Source organism: Tachysurus vachellii, chromosome 23 (assembly GCF_030014155.1).
Source record: "Tachysurus vachellii isolate PV-2020 chromosome 23, HZAU_Pvac_v1, whole genome shotgun sequence".
Lineage (NCBI taxonomy): Eukaryota > Metazoa > Chordata > Actinopteri > Siluriformes > Bagridae > Tachysurus > Tachysurus vachellii.
In genome coordinates this window covers 3640222-3658756 of record NC_083482.1, presented here as the reverse complement: position 1 = coordinate 3658756, position 18535 = coordinate 3640222, and the positions used below count along the sequence as shown (strand labels likewise).

Here is an 18535-nt window from a genome sequence, read left to right as displayed (position 1 = left end):
CTTCTTTCTTGCCTAGTTTTTGTGAAGAATTTTTTCTTTCCCACCTTTTTACTTGCATCAGATTCATAAAAGTTTGTTAATCGACTAATAAGCTCACATTAATGATCTTATGTATGATCTCTCAGCAACCGGTCGTGTTCTGGAGGTGACGGACCTGCCAGCAGGCATCAGCCGCGCCGAGGCCGACTCTCTGCTGGCAGAGCTGGGCAAGGCAGGCGCTCTGATCAAATGGCTGCCGGAGCAGTCCCAGCATCCGCAGCGTTCAGACAGCTCCGTGACCGCAGACCCCTCGGCCATGACCCCACGCGACCTCGCCTCTACCTACACTATCCTGGCCACCTTCCCATCAAAGCAAGCGGCGCAGAGCGCGCTGCTAAAACTCAACACCTCCATCGGCGCGTTTAGACTCAAGGCCATTCAGAGGGCTGGCTCTCAGTGAGGCCACGCCTCCTCATCCTAAATCCCCATCATCATTTCCTGCCTCACTACTTCCTGTTTCTTTTGTGTTTTCATGGTTTTGTTTGCATCAATGTGGACAACTGGGTTTGATTAGTTGTCTGGGGCTTTTTTTTTTCACTGGGGTTTGTTTAACACAAGGGGGGGATAAAGACAAAAAAAATATCTGAATTGTAACTGTTGACTCGAGATTATTTAATCGAACCAAAAACAAAAAAAAAAAAAAAAAAGACACGTTTTGCAATTTTTTCTAAAGACTCAGACGCTTTACCACAAAGACAGCATGGTGTATTTTGTACTGCAGGATGGTGGAAGCTCGGACCACGTGCACTTCCTCTTCGTCTTGTTACAACGCAGTCTTTTTTTTTTTTTTCTTTTTTTTTGGGTGGGGGTGGATGGGGGAGTGAAATCTGCTCGAATTTGGTACGTCGATGAAGCCACAAACAAGAGAAAGCTTCAACTTCTTGTGCCTTCAGCTTCACTGTCGCTAACGGAGAACAGATGTCCCTTGTTTGAATAACTGAGTGAGAAAATAATTCATCCTCCTCTGCTTTTTTTTTCTTTTTTTCTTTTTTCCTCTGAATGCCATCTGTTCCAGGCACGAATGGGAGTTCTGATCAGACTGATCAGACTGGCTCTGGGTTTTAATTTTATTTATACATGGCCATTTTTAAAAAACATTTAAAAAAAAAAAACAAAAAAAAAAAGGCACCCCTCCATATCCCCCTTTCTGCAGAAATGTTTGCATTATTATTATTATTTTTTTTTTTTGAAAAGCTCTGTTTTTATTTCAGTTTGAAACCAATAAATGTTTACACCAAACCGTGCAGTCTTTAAAATGGAAACAGCGCCGCCTACCGTCCGAGTGATTTATTGTGATCTGTTTCTACATACACTGCTTCACACTTCTGCGTCTGATCCCACTTTAAATTCTCTGCGTATAAAAGAGAGAAATTCCAGCTCTGATTTATTCATTAAGGGGGGCACGGTGGCTTAGTGGTTAGCACGTTCGCCTCACACCTCCAGGGTCGGGGTTCGATTCCCGCCTCCACCTTGTGTGTGTGGAGTTTGCATGTTCTCCCCGTGCCTCGGGGGTTTCCTCTGGGTACTCCGGTTTCCTCCCCCGGTCCAAAGACATGCATGGTAGGTTGATTGGCATCTGTGGAAAATTGTCCGTAGTGTGTGATTGCATGAGTGTGTGTGTGTGTGTGTGCCCTGCGATGGGTTGGCACTCCGTCCAGGGTGTATCCTGCCTTAATGCCCGATGACGCCTGAGATAGGCACAGGCTCCCCGTGACCCGAGGTAGTTCGGATAAGCGGTAGAATATGAGTGAGTGAATGAATTTATTCGTTTATCCGAATTGTGTCACGAGATATTTCTTCTTTTTCCTTTGCAGAACAAGTGACACAATCACTTTGCACTTGTGATTGTGGGCAAGTCCCTTCTTCAAGGATCAGTAGCATTCAAATGCAACCACACCTCACTATATTTATATAGATTTTATTTCCAGAACATTAAACATCATTGTGCTATTGTTTATATAATAACTCAATATAATAATCAAATAAAAATCTCCCAGGTTTATAAGCACAATAAAACCGACTCAGATGGAGTCGATGTTCATCCAAAACACCAGCAGATCATCATAAGTTTTCACCTGATAAATAAAAGCGATGAAGGAGTCGAACACGTGCTGTGATGGAGTCACGTACACTGACACACTGATAAGTTTAAGGTTGTAGAACAGCCATGAAACAATAATTATTCCTTATGAGCAGCTACGTTAAAGCTTAAGTCATAATCATACAGGTTTACAATGGGATTCATCACCTTTATTACTTTTCCACAGTATGTATGTGACGCCTACACACACACTCTCACACACACACACACACACACACACACGTGTCACTTTTATTCCCAGAGTTCTGCACATATGCATGATCATCTTAAGAGAATTGGTTCTAAATCCTGACTTTTTCTTAATGAACATAATGAACATTCCGCTGTAAATGTTCTGGTTACATTTACAGCATTTAACAGACGTTCTTATCCACAGTGACTTACATTTTATTTATTTCAATTTATACAACTGAGCATTTTAGGGTTAAGAGCCTTGTTCAGGGGCCCTGCGGTGGCGACTTGGGATTCAAACTCATGACCTTCCCGATCAGGGATCCGAACTCATGACCTTCCGATCAGTAGTCCAACACCTTAACCAGGAAGGAAAGAAGAAGGAAAAAAGGGGGAGTCGTTTTGGAGGAGTGGGGAAAGAGGAAAGAAAAGTTGCCTTCGCTTTTCTAATTATTTTTACTTAAACAAACTGAAAGATCAACACTCAGTTCTATTTCACGCTATTTAGCCTTTAATACCCTTTAATTAATATTCCAATAACTTTTCCCTTAATGTTAAGTTCTTTATATACTTTGACAAGACTAAAAGATTAACACACGTCACACTTATTTCTCCAAACACTTTATTCACTAAACTTTTTATTCGAACAACAACACAAGTATTAATAACAATAAAAAGAACTATTATTGCTATTTTATTCAATTTTATAACTTCTTATATTTAATTCTAACTACTATCACTTAGCATTTTTCTCTAAACGTTCACTTTTATAAAAAAAAAAAAAAAAAAAAGACCAGAATTACAACGATAGCTAGAAGAAAAAAAAAAATCATTCAACTGTTTAACACATTTATTTAATAACAGAGAGCCTTTAAACTGTTCAGTTCAATTCCACTTTTAAAAATTCACGTTGGGGGGCACGGTGGCTTAGTGGTTAGCACGTTCACCTCACACCCCCAGGGTCGGTGTTCGATTCCCGCCTCCGCCTTTTATGTGTGGAGTTTGCATGTTCTCCCCGTGCCTCGGGGGTTTCCTCCGGGTACTCCGGTTTCCTCCCCCGGTCCAAAGACATGCATGGTAGGTTTATCGGCATCTCTGGAAAATTGTCCGTAGTGTATGAATGAGTGTGTGTGCCCTGCGATGGGTTGGCACTCCGTCCAGGGTGTATCCTGCCTTGATGCCCGATGACGCCTGAGATAGGCACAGGCTCCCCGTGACCCGAGGTAGTTCAGATAAGTGGTAGAAAATGAATGAATGAAAAATTCACGTTGTCTCTAAGCAGCTTTACAGAAGTAGATCTCTGAGGTTGCGGTGCTGGAGTTTAACACATGATCAATCTGTTTCACTCATCTAGGTGCTTGAATGTAAACCAGTTTGCTCTGATTTCAGCAACTCGTCTCATGAACCGAACACGAAATAAATAAAAATACTGAAATCTAATTGAGTCTCAAACCATTTTGTGTTTATTGATTCCATCATGTTTTCTTAATGACGTGCAAAACAACATAATGGGGCATATGGTGGCCTAGTGGTTAAGGTGTCGAATCAGAAGGTTGTGAGTTCCATCCCAGGTCCACCAAGCTGCCACTGTTGGGCCCCTGAGCAAGGCCCTTAACCCTCAATTGCTCAGTAAGATAATTAGATAATGTAAGTCTCTCTGGATATAAGGGACGTCTGCCAAATGCTGGAAATGTAAATGTAATTACGACTTTATTGTGGTGTTCATGTGCTTTCAACTCATTAATACAATCTTTCCTGCATGATTTAAAGGCCTCGTAAAATGGTAGCAGGTATAAACGTCTGAGAGATCTTGAGACCCGATAAAAGACATTTTTTGGTTAATATAGCTGATCTATATTTTATATTTCAATGACTAATTTGTATAAATAATTGTAAATAAATCTACTATTATTTATTATTATTTATTGTTTAGTATTAGTGAATTATTATTAGCTTAGATTAGTGTAGAGGGCAGGTGAGAAACTGAATCATTTTTTTTGTTCGTTTCAGTCTACAGACAAAGTCTGTGAACTGGACAGAACTGAGCCTAATTAAAGAAAAAGCACAGATTTCGAGATTTTCTGTGTTTTCAAGGTCAAGGTCTCAAATCCTGAAGGTCATCTATAAAGCTATTCAGCTTTAAATCCTGTGGAAGATTTGAGAATTAAGAAAATTCTCAAAAAAAAAAAAGAAAAAAAGTTTGCTTCATAAGAAAATTCACTTTTCATTTTTTTTTTTTTTTTTTTGTAAAAGGATTTGAAAAAGATGTATTATAATATATCTAAAGTGCATTTCTTTAGAAGTCCACTAGAGGGCAGTGTAAGACCAGCGCTATTAACACCTGCACGCAGGACACAGTATTGTTTAACCCTCGTTTGCTCCTCGTGTGAGTGCTGTGCACCACATTTAGGAGTGTTAAGTGTCTCACTATTATTTTATCACAATTGTAGGTTGCACTTGGTGGCTAAAATAGAAGCTTTGCAGGGATGTGTATCAATAAAGCAGACTGAACACCTTTTACATGTACCAAGTGCAGCAAGTACATCAGTTACACACACACACACACACACACACACACACACACACTGAATTATTTTCATCATATGCTGTGGAGTCAGATAGAGAGACACACACGCACACATACACACACACACTCATACACACACATGCACACATACACACACATATAAACACACACACATACACACACGCACCCATACACTAAATGATTTTCTTTATCATGTGCTGTGGAGTCAGATAGCCACACGCACACCTACACACACACATACACACGTACACACATACACACACACACAAACATACACATACACACATACACATACACACACACACACACACACACACACACACACACACACACACACCCTGAATTATTTTCTTTATCATATGCTGTGGAGTCAGATAGAGAGACATACACACATACACACACACACACACACACACACATACACATACATACACACACATACACACAAACACACACATATACACACAAACACATACACACACACACATACACACACATATACACACACGCACCCATACACTAAATGATTTTCTTTATCATGTGCTGTGGAGTCAGATAGCCACATGCACATGTACACACACACACACACACACACGCACCCATACACTGAATGATTTTCTTTATCATGTGCTGTGGAGTCAGATGCACAGACGCACATGCACACACACAAACACACATACACACATACACACATATATACACACACACACATATACACACACGCACACACACACATGCACCCATACACTGAATGATTTTCTTTATCATGTGCTGTGGAGTCAGATAGCCATACGCACACGTACACACACGCACATACACACATATACACACACACGCACACATACGCACCCATACACACATACACACAGATACCCACACACGTGCACACACACACACACACACACACACACATACTCACATACACACACACACACATATACACACACACGCACACATACGCACCCATACATACACACAGATACCCACACGTGCACACACACACACTTTCATACATACTCTCACACATACTCACACACACACACACACACACACACAAACACACACATACATACATACATACTTTCACACACACACTCTCACACACACTTACACACACACTTGAATGCTGCTTGTTTTTCCCAGCTTACTCAGTTTACTGATTTTGTGTGTTTTCTAGTTGCTGGCATTTGTTTTGTCATAGCCAATACTACTATATATAAATATAATGAAAACGTTTTGTCTGAAAATCATGATATTTCTCTGTTATTGCACAAAAACGATGGTGATTTCATTATTAAACACAAAGATGAAGAGACTCTTCATCAAATATTTCAAGGAACTTTAATAGATTTGTACTTGGTATTGTTTGTAACCGAGTTAAAACCCATTGTGGACTGTTTTAAACCCTGCTTATGTCCTGGGTCTGTTTGTCATGACCCCAGAATTCTCACCCAGGTCTCCAAAAAAGTCACAGGAAACACAATGAATAACAATCAGGGGAAAAAATGAGAATCAACTGATGTTTGGTCTGGTGGGTGTCTGTGTCTGTGTGTGTCTCTGTCTGTCTGTGTGTCTCTGTCTGTGTGTATCTATGTTTGTGTGTGTGTCTGTCTGTGTCTCTTTCTGTCTGTCTGTCTGTGTGAGTGTGTCTCTCTGTGTGTCTGTCTGTGTGTCTCTTTCTGTCTGTTGGTGTGTGTCTCTGTCTGTCTGTCTCTCTGTCTGAGTCTCTGTATGTGTCTCTGTCTGTTTGTGTGTGTGTCTGTCAGTCTGTCTGTGTGTCTCTGTCTGTCTGTGTCTGTCTGTCTGTCTGTTGTGTGTGTCTGTGTCTGTCTGTGTGTGTGTCTGTGTGTGTGTGTGTGTGTGTGTGTCTCTGTTGTCTGTCTGTGTGTGTGTGTCTGTGTGTGTGCCTGTCTTTGTGTGTTTCTCTGTCTGTCTGTGTGTGTGTGTCTCTGTTGCCTGTGTGTGTGTCTGTGTGTGTTTCTCTGTCTGTCTGTGTGTGTGTCTGTGTGTGTTTCTCTGTCTGTCTGTGTGTGTCTCTGTTGTCTGTGTGTGTGTCTGTGTGTGTCTGTCTGTGTGTGTTTCTCTGTGTGTCTGTGTGTGTGTCTCTGTTGTCTCTGTGTGTGTGTCTGTGTGTGTGTGTCTGTCTGTGTGTGTTTCTCTGTCTGTGTGTGTTTTTCTGTCTGTCTGTGTGTGTGTCTGTTTCTCTGTCTGTCTGTCTGTCTGTCTGTCTGTCTGTCTGTGTGTGTGTCTCTGTTGTCTGTCTGTGTGTGTGTGTCTGTGTGTGCCTGTCTTTGTGTGTTTCTCTGTCTGTCTGTGTGTGTGTCTCTGTTGTCTGTGTGTGTGTCTCTGTTGTCTGTGTGTGTGTCTGTGTGTGTTTCTCTGTCTGTCTGTGTGTGTGTCTGTGTCTGTCTGTGTGTGTGTCTGTGTCTGTCTGTGTGTCTGTCTCTGTTGTCTGTGTGTGTGTGCCTTTGTATGTAGGCTTGATTTCGTGCTCAGTTCTGCGATGGGAAAATCCTAAAATCCCAGAGGGACTGATTAAAAGTGTCCCTCAGAGTTGAGGACAACTGCATGAGCTGCTGTTATACATCCAGTCTAGAGGACACAAAGGCTCTGACAAATGCACAAGTTTATGATTTTTTCTAAATCATCCTGTACACTGTATATTATATAGACTATATAATCCCTACCATTGTACAGTTATAGTCAAGAATTTGTTCAGAACAAGTAGAACCTACATCTGTCTCTTACTCGGTCCTCAGCGGGACAGGAGCACCACATGACGGCCGGCGAGCAGATGGTCACCGATTCCCAGCACAGCACAGCGCAGCAGCACCACTGACGTCTCCGTGTCTGCAGCCTTCAGTCTGTTTAAATCGAACCCTTGTGTTCACTCTTTAACCCCTTTTCCCACTACACCAGTGTTCCCCTGGACTTGTGAGACGTTTTCAATCAGTTATAAACAAATGAAGGATTTAATCACCGTGAGTCTGATCTAAAATGAGTCAGGAAATGGGTTCGATATCAACATTTACTTTGCAGATATAAACTTATGGTGTCTTTTCTATGAATATACAGTATCACCTCTTGTTATTCTTGTGAAAACCAGAAATATACTGATAAAACACTACAACTTTATAAAATCCTGAGCGTCTGAGGTTCATATTAACACCACTGTGGAGTGAGACACAATAAAAACTGGAGGAAACTGAAAGACATGATTGCTGTAGTTGGAGTTTTGAAATCTTGAACCATGAGCCCCTGTTTAAAGGTGGGGTCTCCGTTGTTTGAAAGCCAATGTTGACATTTGAAATCACCAAAACAAACACGCCCCTAACCCAAATGGGTCCCACCCCTGTATTGATAGCTCCGCCCACACATACATACGTAACCCAGGCAACTAATGGAAAGAAATGTGTCTTTATCATAGCTGAAGGGAAGAACAATACGATTGCAGATAAACAAACAAGCAAAAATGACACACAAGCATAATCATGTAAAGGACAAAGACATATATTAGTTCTGTGTAACAAAACAAAACCAACGTTACTCACCTATCGAGAAGGAAAAAAGCGCCTCGGCGTCTTAAGTAAAGTTGGTCACATATTCACAGATTGGAGTTTCCCGAGTCAATAACTCCTGAGCTAAACACTGTTACTACACAAAACACGGTTGTAGCTGCGTCTCTACATTACTACGATAGAAAAGAGGTGTTATTTGTGTAGTAACAGCGTTTAGCTCAGGAGTTATTGACTCGGGAAACTCCAATCTGTGAATATGTGACCAACTTCCTGCTCCTTCAGTTCTCTCCAGCGCTGGAAAGCTGATCCTATATTAACACGTCCTACTTCTTACCTTATCGTAAACCTTTCTTCTCTTTCTTTCTTTGTTTTTAGCCTCCATGTCAATGTTAAAACCGCTTTCTGCTAAATGTCACACATGCGCACCGAACACTCTCTCCGCCCATATTGACAAGACACGCCCCTTTCTGCTCATTGGCTACACGTTAGTTTTGTTTGGCGGCCCGGCGCAGTTTTCTGAAGCATTTCTCAAACAACGGAGACCCCACCTTTAAGGCTTAAATTACAATTTAAAACTAGACCTTTCCATAGTGCCCAATACATTGTTGATCCAAATCATTAAATTATTTTGTAAAGAACAAGACCCACATTATCGTAACTTACTGCTGTATTTCATGGCGATCAGGTGAGACAGAGTTTGTTCATCATTTGAGAAACTGAATGGTGCAAAAAAAACATCTGTCTGTTGTGTGTGAGGTCAGAGGAGAACAGCTCTGAACAGAAAAAAACATCTCAGACCTCCAGGCAGAATGAAGGCCTCAGACTTCATTCATCTTAAATCTGTGATGGTGATGAAGGAAAAGGATTACAAAAGGATTGTGTGGTTGTCGTTTTCAGCATTTTACAACTAGTAGGTGTTTGTTGTTGTTTTTTTTATAAATATATATATACATATTTTTTAATTGGATTTAAGCAAGCATGACGTTCATGAAGATGTTTCCTTTGTTTGTGTGTGTGTGCGTGTGTGTGTGTGTGTGTGTGTGTGTGTGCGCTTCTTCCGCAGGGCTCCGATGACGCCCCTGCATTCGAACACTTCACGTAGCCATGGCAGCATGATGGAAATGATCTGTGCCACACTGTATTTGAAGGTGGAAGAGATGTGTGATTACTCTGGACTCGTGGGATGTGCTGCACTTTGCAAATATGGCCTCACACACACACACACACACACACACGGTAATGTTTGCAGCCGATCTCTTTTTCGCCGTAAGGCTTTCATCACTCTCAAGGTCTTGGCCTTTTCATACCTGCCTCTCTCCATCTCCTCCCCCTCTCAGCTGTGTCTGATTCTCTCACCAACACACAAACTCGAGTAGGCCCGTGCACACACACACACACACACACACACACACACACACACACACGCACGCTCCCCACACACACACACACACTCTCCACCAACTTGCTGTTTCTTTGTCCTTTATAGAGGCACATGGCAGACACTGCTGTAGTTCACTGTGCAAATCAGCCTTGTCATTTACAGTGTGTCTCTCTGTCTCTGTCTTTCTCTCTCTTACTCTCTGTTTCTTTCTCTCGTTCTGTCTCTATGTCTGTCTCTCTGTCTGTCTGTCTGTCTCTCTATCTCTCAGTTTGTCTGTCTGTCTCTCTCTGTTTGTCTGTCTGTCTCTTTTTCTCTCTCTCTGTCTGTCTCTCACGCTGCCTGTCTGTCTGTCTCTCTCTCTCACTCTCTGTCTGTCTTTCTGTCTCTCTATCTCTCTGTTTGTCTGTCTGTCTCTCTCTGTTTGTCTGTCTGTCTCTTTTTCTCTCTCTCTGTCTGTCTCTCACGCTGCCTGTCTGTCTGTCTCTCTCTCACTCTCTGTCTGTCTGTCTGTCTCTCTATCTCTCTGTTTGTCTGTCTGTCTCTCTCTGTTTGTCTGTCTGTCTCTTTTTCTCTCTCTCTGTCTGTCTCTCTCGCTGCCTGTCTGTCTCTCTCTCTCTCTCTCTCTCACTCTCTGTCTGTCTCTCTATCTCTCTGTTTGCCTGTCTCTTTCTCTCTCTTTCTCTCTCTGTTTGTCTGTCTGTCTGTCTCTTTTTCTCTCTCTCTCTGTCTGTCTCTCTCGCTACCTGTCTGTCTCTCTCTCTCACTCTCTGTCTGTCTGTCTCTCTATCCCTCTGTTTGTCTGTATCTTTCTCTCTCTGTTTGTCTGTCTGTATGTTTGTTTCTTTTTCTCTCTCTCTGTCTGTCTCTCTCGCTGCCTGTCTGTCTCTCTCTCTCACTCTCTGTCTGTCTGTCTCTCTATCCCTCTGTTTGTCTGTATCTTTCTCTCTCTGTTTGTCTGTCTGTCTGTCTGTCTTTTTTTCTCTCTCTCTCTGTCTGTCTCTCTCGCTGCCTGTCTGTCTCTCTCTCTCACTCTCTGACCCATAGCAGGAAGATGAAGAGAATTTTATCCCATAACTGACTTTAAAATTTCATCTTTGAAACAGAAAAGAATCGATGAAGCTCTGATGTCTGATTACGGTCATGTTGGAAAGATTACATTTACAAGTTAAACACAAAGTCGTAATTACAAGTAGGAAACTCTGGATTTTCTTTGAGCTGAGCTTGTGTTTTTTGTCGGTTTCCATGTTAGTAAAAAAAAAAAACATGGAGGCATCAATAGATGCAGCTTCTGTAGTTGACGGTAAATTAGTTAAAATTGACATTTTCTCATCCCATTTAGCTTGATAGCTTTTAGCAATCAAACAGCTCAACATTTAAGCATTTTATTCACAGAGTATCATCTTGGCAGGAAATTTCTAACCCCTGATCATACGCTGTAGGGAAAAATACTGCATGTCCTGGGGTACCAGATCAGCCCTTTTGGTCCAGTCGTGGCTGCTGGTTGCACATCCCATACGGCTGAAGTCCACGAGCGTACATTTAATCATGTTTCTTCATCCCCCTGTTGAGTCAGGACAAAAATAACTCCAGACTTCAGCAGTTCTACCTTCTCATGGCCTGAAGCTCAAGCTGCTGCCTACCAGAGCGAGGTGTAAATGTAAACCCTGATGTAACCCTTCAACCCTGATGAAGAGGATTGAATGCAAGTAACCAGCAGTTTCACTGATTTGTTGAAGAGAAATGGGCAATTAGATTCACTCACTCACTCACTCATCTTCTACCGCTTATCCTACCTCTGGTCACGGGGAGCCTGTGCCTATCTCAGGCGTCATCGGGCATCAAGGCAGGATACACCCTGGACGGAGTGCCAACCCATCGCAGGGCACACACACACACACACTCATTCACTCATGCAATCACACACTACGGACAATTTTCCAGAGATGCCAATCAACCTACCATGCATGTCTTTGGACCGGGGGGAGGAAACCGGAGTACCCGGAGGAAACCCCCGAGGCACAGGGAGAACATGCAAAGGCCACACACACAAAGCGGAGGCGGGAATCGAACCCCCAACCCTGGAGATGCAATTAGATTCACAACAATGAAAAATTTAAAAATGAATGGAAAATCAATAAAAATGTTATAATGTAAAAAAAAAAAAAAAAAAAAAAAATGAATACAGAGATATCAAATAATCATGTAAAAAAAAAGTGAAACAAAATACTTAAAAAAAACATGCACTGGAAAATAAGCTTTAAAAAGACATTTGTAAACTTTGCAATAAACTTAGTTCATAGGGGGGAGTTTGGCTTTTAGGGGGGAGTCACATGATTTGATTTTTATTAGTTTTTTATTTTTATTTTGGACTAGCTTCTTTTGGATTCTAATTATTTCTAGCAGAAAATCCTGCGCCTTTTAGCGTAGCATGTAGCGTCTACCGGTTGTGAACCTTTGTTAAATGAACACAGGAGCATTATATAAAACTCATTCCAGCTCATAAAATCCTGGGAGGATGCTAATGCTGTTTAGTATGCTGCAGAAAGTAATACTTTTTTGCGTCTTATTGCTTAAAGGCAAGCTGTTCTGGGAGCTGTATCACGTTTTTGCTTCCTAATTTTTTTTCCTCCAAGCAAAAAAAGAAATATTGAAAAGATCCACTGTTTTTATTAATTCATCTATCTTTATGACCTCATATTAAAAAAACATATATAGACCATTAGAAGTAAATGTGGTTGTAAGCGATACTAACCCGGAGGAGGGGGTGGGGGGTGAATACTTATGATTGTTCTGTTAAAGGTGAACTCCTGCCCTAGTCTCAAATCTTTTGCAAATCATCTGGAACAGAATTTCTTGTATTCTTGTTCATGCCCATGGCCAATTTCTCAAAAAAAAACCAGAACGTATAACATAATGCTGCCATCACCACGCGTCACTCTAATATCTTCCTATGCCGAATATGCATCCGACCATAAGCTAACTGACGTAATTTTGCTCTTTGCAATGATTATGAAACATGTATCTCCTACCAGTGCATTTTATTTCTTTCATTTTGACTGCTGTTCTGTTGGGAGAGAACAAACTATGACTCTGGGAAATTCAAAGCAGCAGTGTTTGTGTTTGTGTGGGTTGTGCATGCTCAGTGCACAGAGACACTAATTTGGTGTTTACAGCTTTAAACCCCAACGGACAAATTTCATCTTTCATATTTGCATCGAATGCCCTGCTCTCGGCTAAGCGTGAAGCCGTTCTCCATGTAGAGTCACCATGAAGTTGACCTTTCGCCTCATTTCTCAGCATTCGTTCTGGTCGTGTGCACGTATCATTTATAAAATTACACAGATAATTAGCTTCAATCAATATCCAGAAGCACCGTCTAGGGCATTTTGCTTTGGATGGGTTTGGAACAGCAATAGGTGAAAGTGACGTGACATACGGCTAAGTACGGTGACCATACTCAGAATTCGTTCTCTGCATTTAACCCATCCAAAGTGCACACACACAGCAGTGAACACACACACACACCGTGAACACACACCCGGAGCAGTGGGAAGCCATTTATGCTGCGGCGCCCTGGGAGCAGTTGGGGGGGGTTCGGTGCCTTGCTCAAGGGCACCTCAGTCGTGGCCGCCCCGAGACTCGAACCCACAACCTTAGTGTTAGGAGTCAGACTCTCTAACCATCAGGCCACGACTTCCCACCAACATGCGATTCCACCACCAAGAAGTGTGTTCTTATTGATGCAAAGCATATATAAGACTAATGAGTCCATTTCAGGTTTTACTATTTAGGAAAACTATTTATACTGTGTGTTCAGAGTGGCAAGAGTTTGAAAGAAATGTGCTAGAGGCAGCATCACCTTTAACCCAGCCATTGGAATACCATGAAACTGGATTTAACTGGACCAAACTGCAATCATAAACTATATTAAGCACCTGAGCAACTGTAAAGATCATTTAGACCTTCTACATAGACCGTGAGGATGAAGAGCAATGGAAGACTGCTTTCTCTGCCATATCGGCATGACCTATCAACTTGCTATGTTCCATAGATTACTAACACAATCAACTCTTTTCCCGTAGCGCTGAGCACCGATATGCTAATACACTTGGAGCATGGTGGTCACGACTGCTTATCTAACCTTCATGGCGCCAAGTTGGAAGCCTCCATGGTCTCAGTTGGGATCCAGTCTCAACATCACATTGCTTTGGTCAAGCTCCACATACTTGAATGTATGTAACCAGTAACCTTACTCATCATGAAAGGAATTATGAGCTCAGCAGCTGAAAGCTTCATGTCTAACCTGGTTGGACCTTGAGGAGTGCCATCGCTGATCATCTGCCTGTTCATGGTTTGTGAGTAACACTGCAATCTGAATTATATGTAGAAGGGCTTAGAATTTACTTGGCCTACTGGTTCACTTGTGATTGCCACAGACACCCTAATAATTATTACCAGATTATGGATAGACACCAGTCAGAATGCTTCAGGAAGGAGCCTCACCAGCAGCATCAGGTGTCCCTGGAATCCCTGGAAGTTTTTATATGTGCTTACTTCATTTGCACAAAATTTCCCCAACATTGCAGATAAAGGCTGGATAAGTAACAGAGACTAAAATAATCTGGACCTTGCCTGAAGGTCTGGTCACTGTTGGCTGACGATTGGCTGACTGGATAATCAGATGAGAAGGTGTTCAGGTGGCCCAGTAATGGTTGGTGAGTGTATACCTGTGGGCACTGTCTTTGTCTGGAATTCTGTAGTCTAACCTTAAAGGTGGGGTCTCCGAATTTTGAAAGCCAATGCTGACATTTGAAATCACCAAAACAAACACGCCCCTAACCCAAATAGGTCCCACCCCTGTATTGATAGCTCTGCCCACACATACATACGTAACCCAGGCAACTAATGGAAAGAAATGTCTTTGGCATAGCTGAAGGGAAGAACAATACGATTACAGATAAACAAACAAGCAAAAATGACACACAAGCATAATCATGTAAAGGACAAAGGCATATATTAGTTCTGTGTAACAAAACAAAACCAACGTTACCCACCTATCGAGAAGGAAAAAAGCGCCTCGGCGTCTTAAGTAAAGTTGGTCACATATTCACAGATTGGAGTTTCCCGAGTCAATAACTCCTGAGCTAAACACTGTTACTACACAAAACACGGTTGTAGCTGCGTCTCTACATTACTACGATAGAAAAGAGGTGTTATTTGTGTAGTAACAGTGTTTAGCTCAGGAGTTATTGACTCAGGAAACTTGCCTTATCTTCTTACCTTATCGTAAGCCTTTCTTCACTTTCTTTCTGTTTTTATCCTCCATGTCAATGTTCAAACCGCGTTCTGCTAATGTCACACATGCGCACTGAACACTCCCCTTTCTGCTCATTGGCTACACGTTTGTTTTTATTTTTGTTTTTATTTTTATTTTATTATTCGGCCCGACTCAGTTTTCTGAAGCATTTCTCAAAAATCGGAGACCCTACCTTTAACTAACCTGGCACAAGTTTCACTTTTGTTCTTGTGCAATAGCGTAATTGATCCTTTTTTTGTAATAAGTTGCTTGTCTTTGGTGCAGGCAGGAATGTAAGCGTTCTTCTGAAAGGCCCAGGCTAGGGGGCTATTATAATAACTAATGATGCTTGCATGCTGACAGTTTATGGAAAACATCAGATTGACACTTTATAGGAGATTCCAGGCACAGTAGGCTTCAACGGAACGAGTCGCTCAACCAAACTATAAACATTTTATGCTGCTTGCATGAATTCTGCACGGTTACAGCACACGTGCATGATCGCAGGTACAGTGTATCTAACATCTCCTGGACAACATGGACATTTTCAGAACCCATCTAAATTTATTCAAGCCATATTCATATTGAAATGTGGTGCATTAAACCAATTTCCTTAACTCTCCTTTCGCGTGGCCGAGATAGCATCCATTTGCATAAAAGCTTCTATCAAGCATGCGAGTTTTTATTCATGAAGCTTCATTGTAGAATATTAGATGAGTTCAAAGACTAGAGTGATTGCTCAACACATTGCTTGACAAATGAAACAATGATTAAAAGCTCTCTGCATAATTTAATAAGCTTCATTTGCGTTGAATTCATTGATGTCTCCTGCAACAGAGAACATCCAAATGATACCTGGGAAGAATGACAACAGACACGAGCTGCTGCTTCATCATCATTACTTTCTGTTTGTAGGTGATGTGGCACGTCGAACACGCTCAGCGTCTGAAGTGCCGAATTTGTCCAGTGTGGTGTGTAATGGTGTTGTTGTGCAGGTTAATACAGTGTTCTTCAGCCATGCTTGAAGTGAAGTGAAGTGAAATGGGAGTGATTGAGTTGGGAAAGGGGGCAGCCAGCCTTCTGAACAGTATTTAGCCCACTGAACCTTTAATCACTTCATTTAACATGCAGGAAATCTCTCTGAAGGAAAATCCGGCGTGCTGAGTTCAGTGATGAGTCTTTTGTTAGTCACTTCTTTATGAATAATGATTCTTCCCTTTCATCTTTCTCTCCCTTCTTCACCTGCTTTACTTCTCCAATCATCATTTTTCAACACCCTTATTTCACTCCTACTGTTTGTCTAATCGGCGGCACGGTGGCTTAGTGGTTAGCACGTTCGCCTCACACCTCCAGGGTTGGGGGTTCGATTCCCGCCTCCACCTTGTTTGTGTGGAGTTTGCATGTTCTCCCCGTGCCTCGGGGGTTTCCTCCAGGTACTCCGGTTTCCTCCCCCCGGTCCAGAGACATGCATGGTAGGTTGATTGGCATCTCTGGAAAATTGTCCGGAGTGCGTGAGTGAATGAGAGTGTGTGTGTGTGCCCTGCGATGGGTTGGCACTCCGTCCAGGGTGTATCCTGCCTTGATACCCGATGACGCCTGAGATAGGCACAGGCTCCCCGTGACCCGAGGTAGTACGGATAAGCGGTAGAAAATGAATGAGTGAGAGAGTATTTGTCTAATCTCCATCCATCATCTTAAGTTGGCCTGTTCACTATCTCTCCATCTATCCATTTTTCCTCCTTTGTAGTCTGCCCAGTATCTCTCTAACACCCTGCTTTATGGACCTATTTATCCATCCATCCTCCTTTTATCCATCTACTGCCCTCCTCACTCACCATCCCCCATCTGTTGTGTTGTACATACTCACTTTATCTCCTTTACTAGACTGACCACTCTCTCTCCCTCCATTCTTCATTTTCTACATGACCTGTTCACTTGTTAATCAATCATCTACTTGGCCTGCTTATTATTTCTCCATCCTCATATCCTTCCTTTGTTCCTCTTCACTCTCCCTCCATTCATCTTCCTTAACACCTTTATACCCAGCTAATGGGACCTCTTTACCTTGATTCATCCTCTTCCTAGTCCACTCCCTGTCTTAATATCTTCCTCCTTCACCGGCCCACTCCCTATCCCTCCGTTTATCCTCAGCTACTGAACTCTGCCGTGTCACTCCGTTTGTAATCACCTTGCTTTTCCATGATTTTACACATTTTTTCCAGCCTGGACATTATCCTTATCTTCTACATCAATCTATTATGTTCTACATGATCTGTTCATCATCCCTCCATCCATTCCCTTCATCCATCTCACCATTCTTCACTTTTCCTCCATTCCATTCCTTGTCTATAACTCTGGCCCCTCTGCCTTTTCTAGAACACCACCTTACCTTGGATGCTTCCTTCTTCTAGCTGGAGGTTTTTCTTTTCCACCAGGTCTTCCATCTTCCCTACAAAACTGAAGTTCAAACTTCTACATAAATCTGTATTTGTCAGTGTGTGACGTTTTTCAAGTATCATGAACCAAGTTACTCTATCTACATCTTTCCATAGTTAGTGTTTGTTTTATTTGGTGTGTGTGTGTGTGTGTGTGTGTGTGGCATGCTCACAAGTTTCCAGGAAATGCTGGAGCGACGGCAGAAAGAGGAGCACGGATCATAAAGCCGGGATGAAAGACATTCCGACTCTCGGGTTCTTATTAACGGAGCAAAGTGAGCCGCTACATCTGGACTTCAGTACACACTTCACATGAAGAATAAATGTGTGAGACAGAGGGAGAGGAAGTAAGGATGAGGAACAGAGAGAAAAGAGGGAATGCCTGTAAAAGAAGTAGGGGATAAAATATAATCTGTATGTATAGATAAAAAATAAAAGGGAGAGAGAGATACAAGAGTTGGTTGCAAAAGTTTGTGCACCCTTAGATTATTTATTTTGTCTAATAAAATAATAAAACTCTTTGTTCTCTGTGCTGCAGAGAGTTGCTCGAATATTTTTTGCCTCAGCAGTGCTGGAAAGAACCAAAACGAGAAGGAAGGAAGCAGAGAGAGAGAGAGAGAGAGAGAGAGAGAGAGAGAGAGAGAGGTGAGTCGAGTCAAGAGCAAAGGAATAACAAGATATGTGCTGTAGGTTTATATATCACTTGGAGTTCACTACATCACTGTGTGTGTCTGTGTGTCTGTGTGTGTGTGTGTGTGTAAACTTACACACTCGTCACCTGTGTCGAGCAGTCGACCCGAGAAAATCACAGCATGACCCTGTCCTCTGGAATGTCATTTAATGTGCCCTGCATTCCCACCAATAAGCTTTTCCCAAACTCACAAAGGCTCAGAGAGCACTTCAGGGGATCAAAGGCCGCATGCCAGCGAAGGCTCACGGTGAGGAACCCGCTGTTTGTCTCGCTTCACACACACCAGTTCTATCAGTGTTGTGTTAAGCCTATCATGCCCTGCATCTGGAGCTAATTCTCACTTGACCCAAGAGAG

General features: G+C 42.2%; 1 protein-coding gene across 11 annotated transcripts in view; it reads left to right on the top strand.

Annotated features, from left to right (window-relative positions):
• The window catches only part of LOC132838578 (R3H domain-containing protein 1), a 35092-nt gene extending 33814 nt beyond the window's left edge, over positions 1 to 1278 (top strand). For 10 of the 11 annotated variants that reach the window (XM_060858975.1, XM_060858978.1, XM_060858976.1 and 7 more), the window contains one exon: positions 126 to 1278. In XM_060858975.1, coding sequence (XP_060714958.1) covers positions 126 to 439 — 314 coding nt within the window. In that variant the 3' untranslated portion in view covers positions 440 to 1278. The remainder of the gene's footprint in view (positions 1 to 125) is intronic. The other variant, XM_060858984.1, reaches the window with a different exon arrangement.
• The last annotated feature ends 17257 nt before the right edge of the window (positions 1279 to 18535 follow it).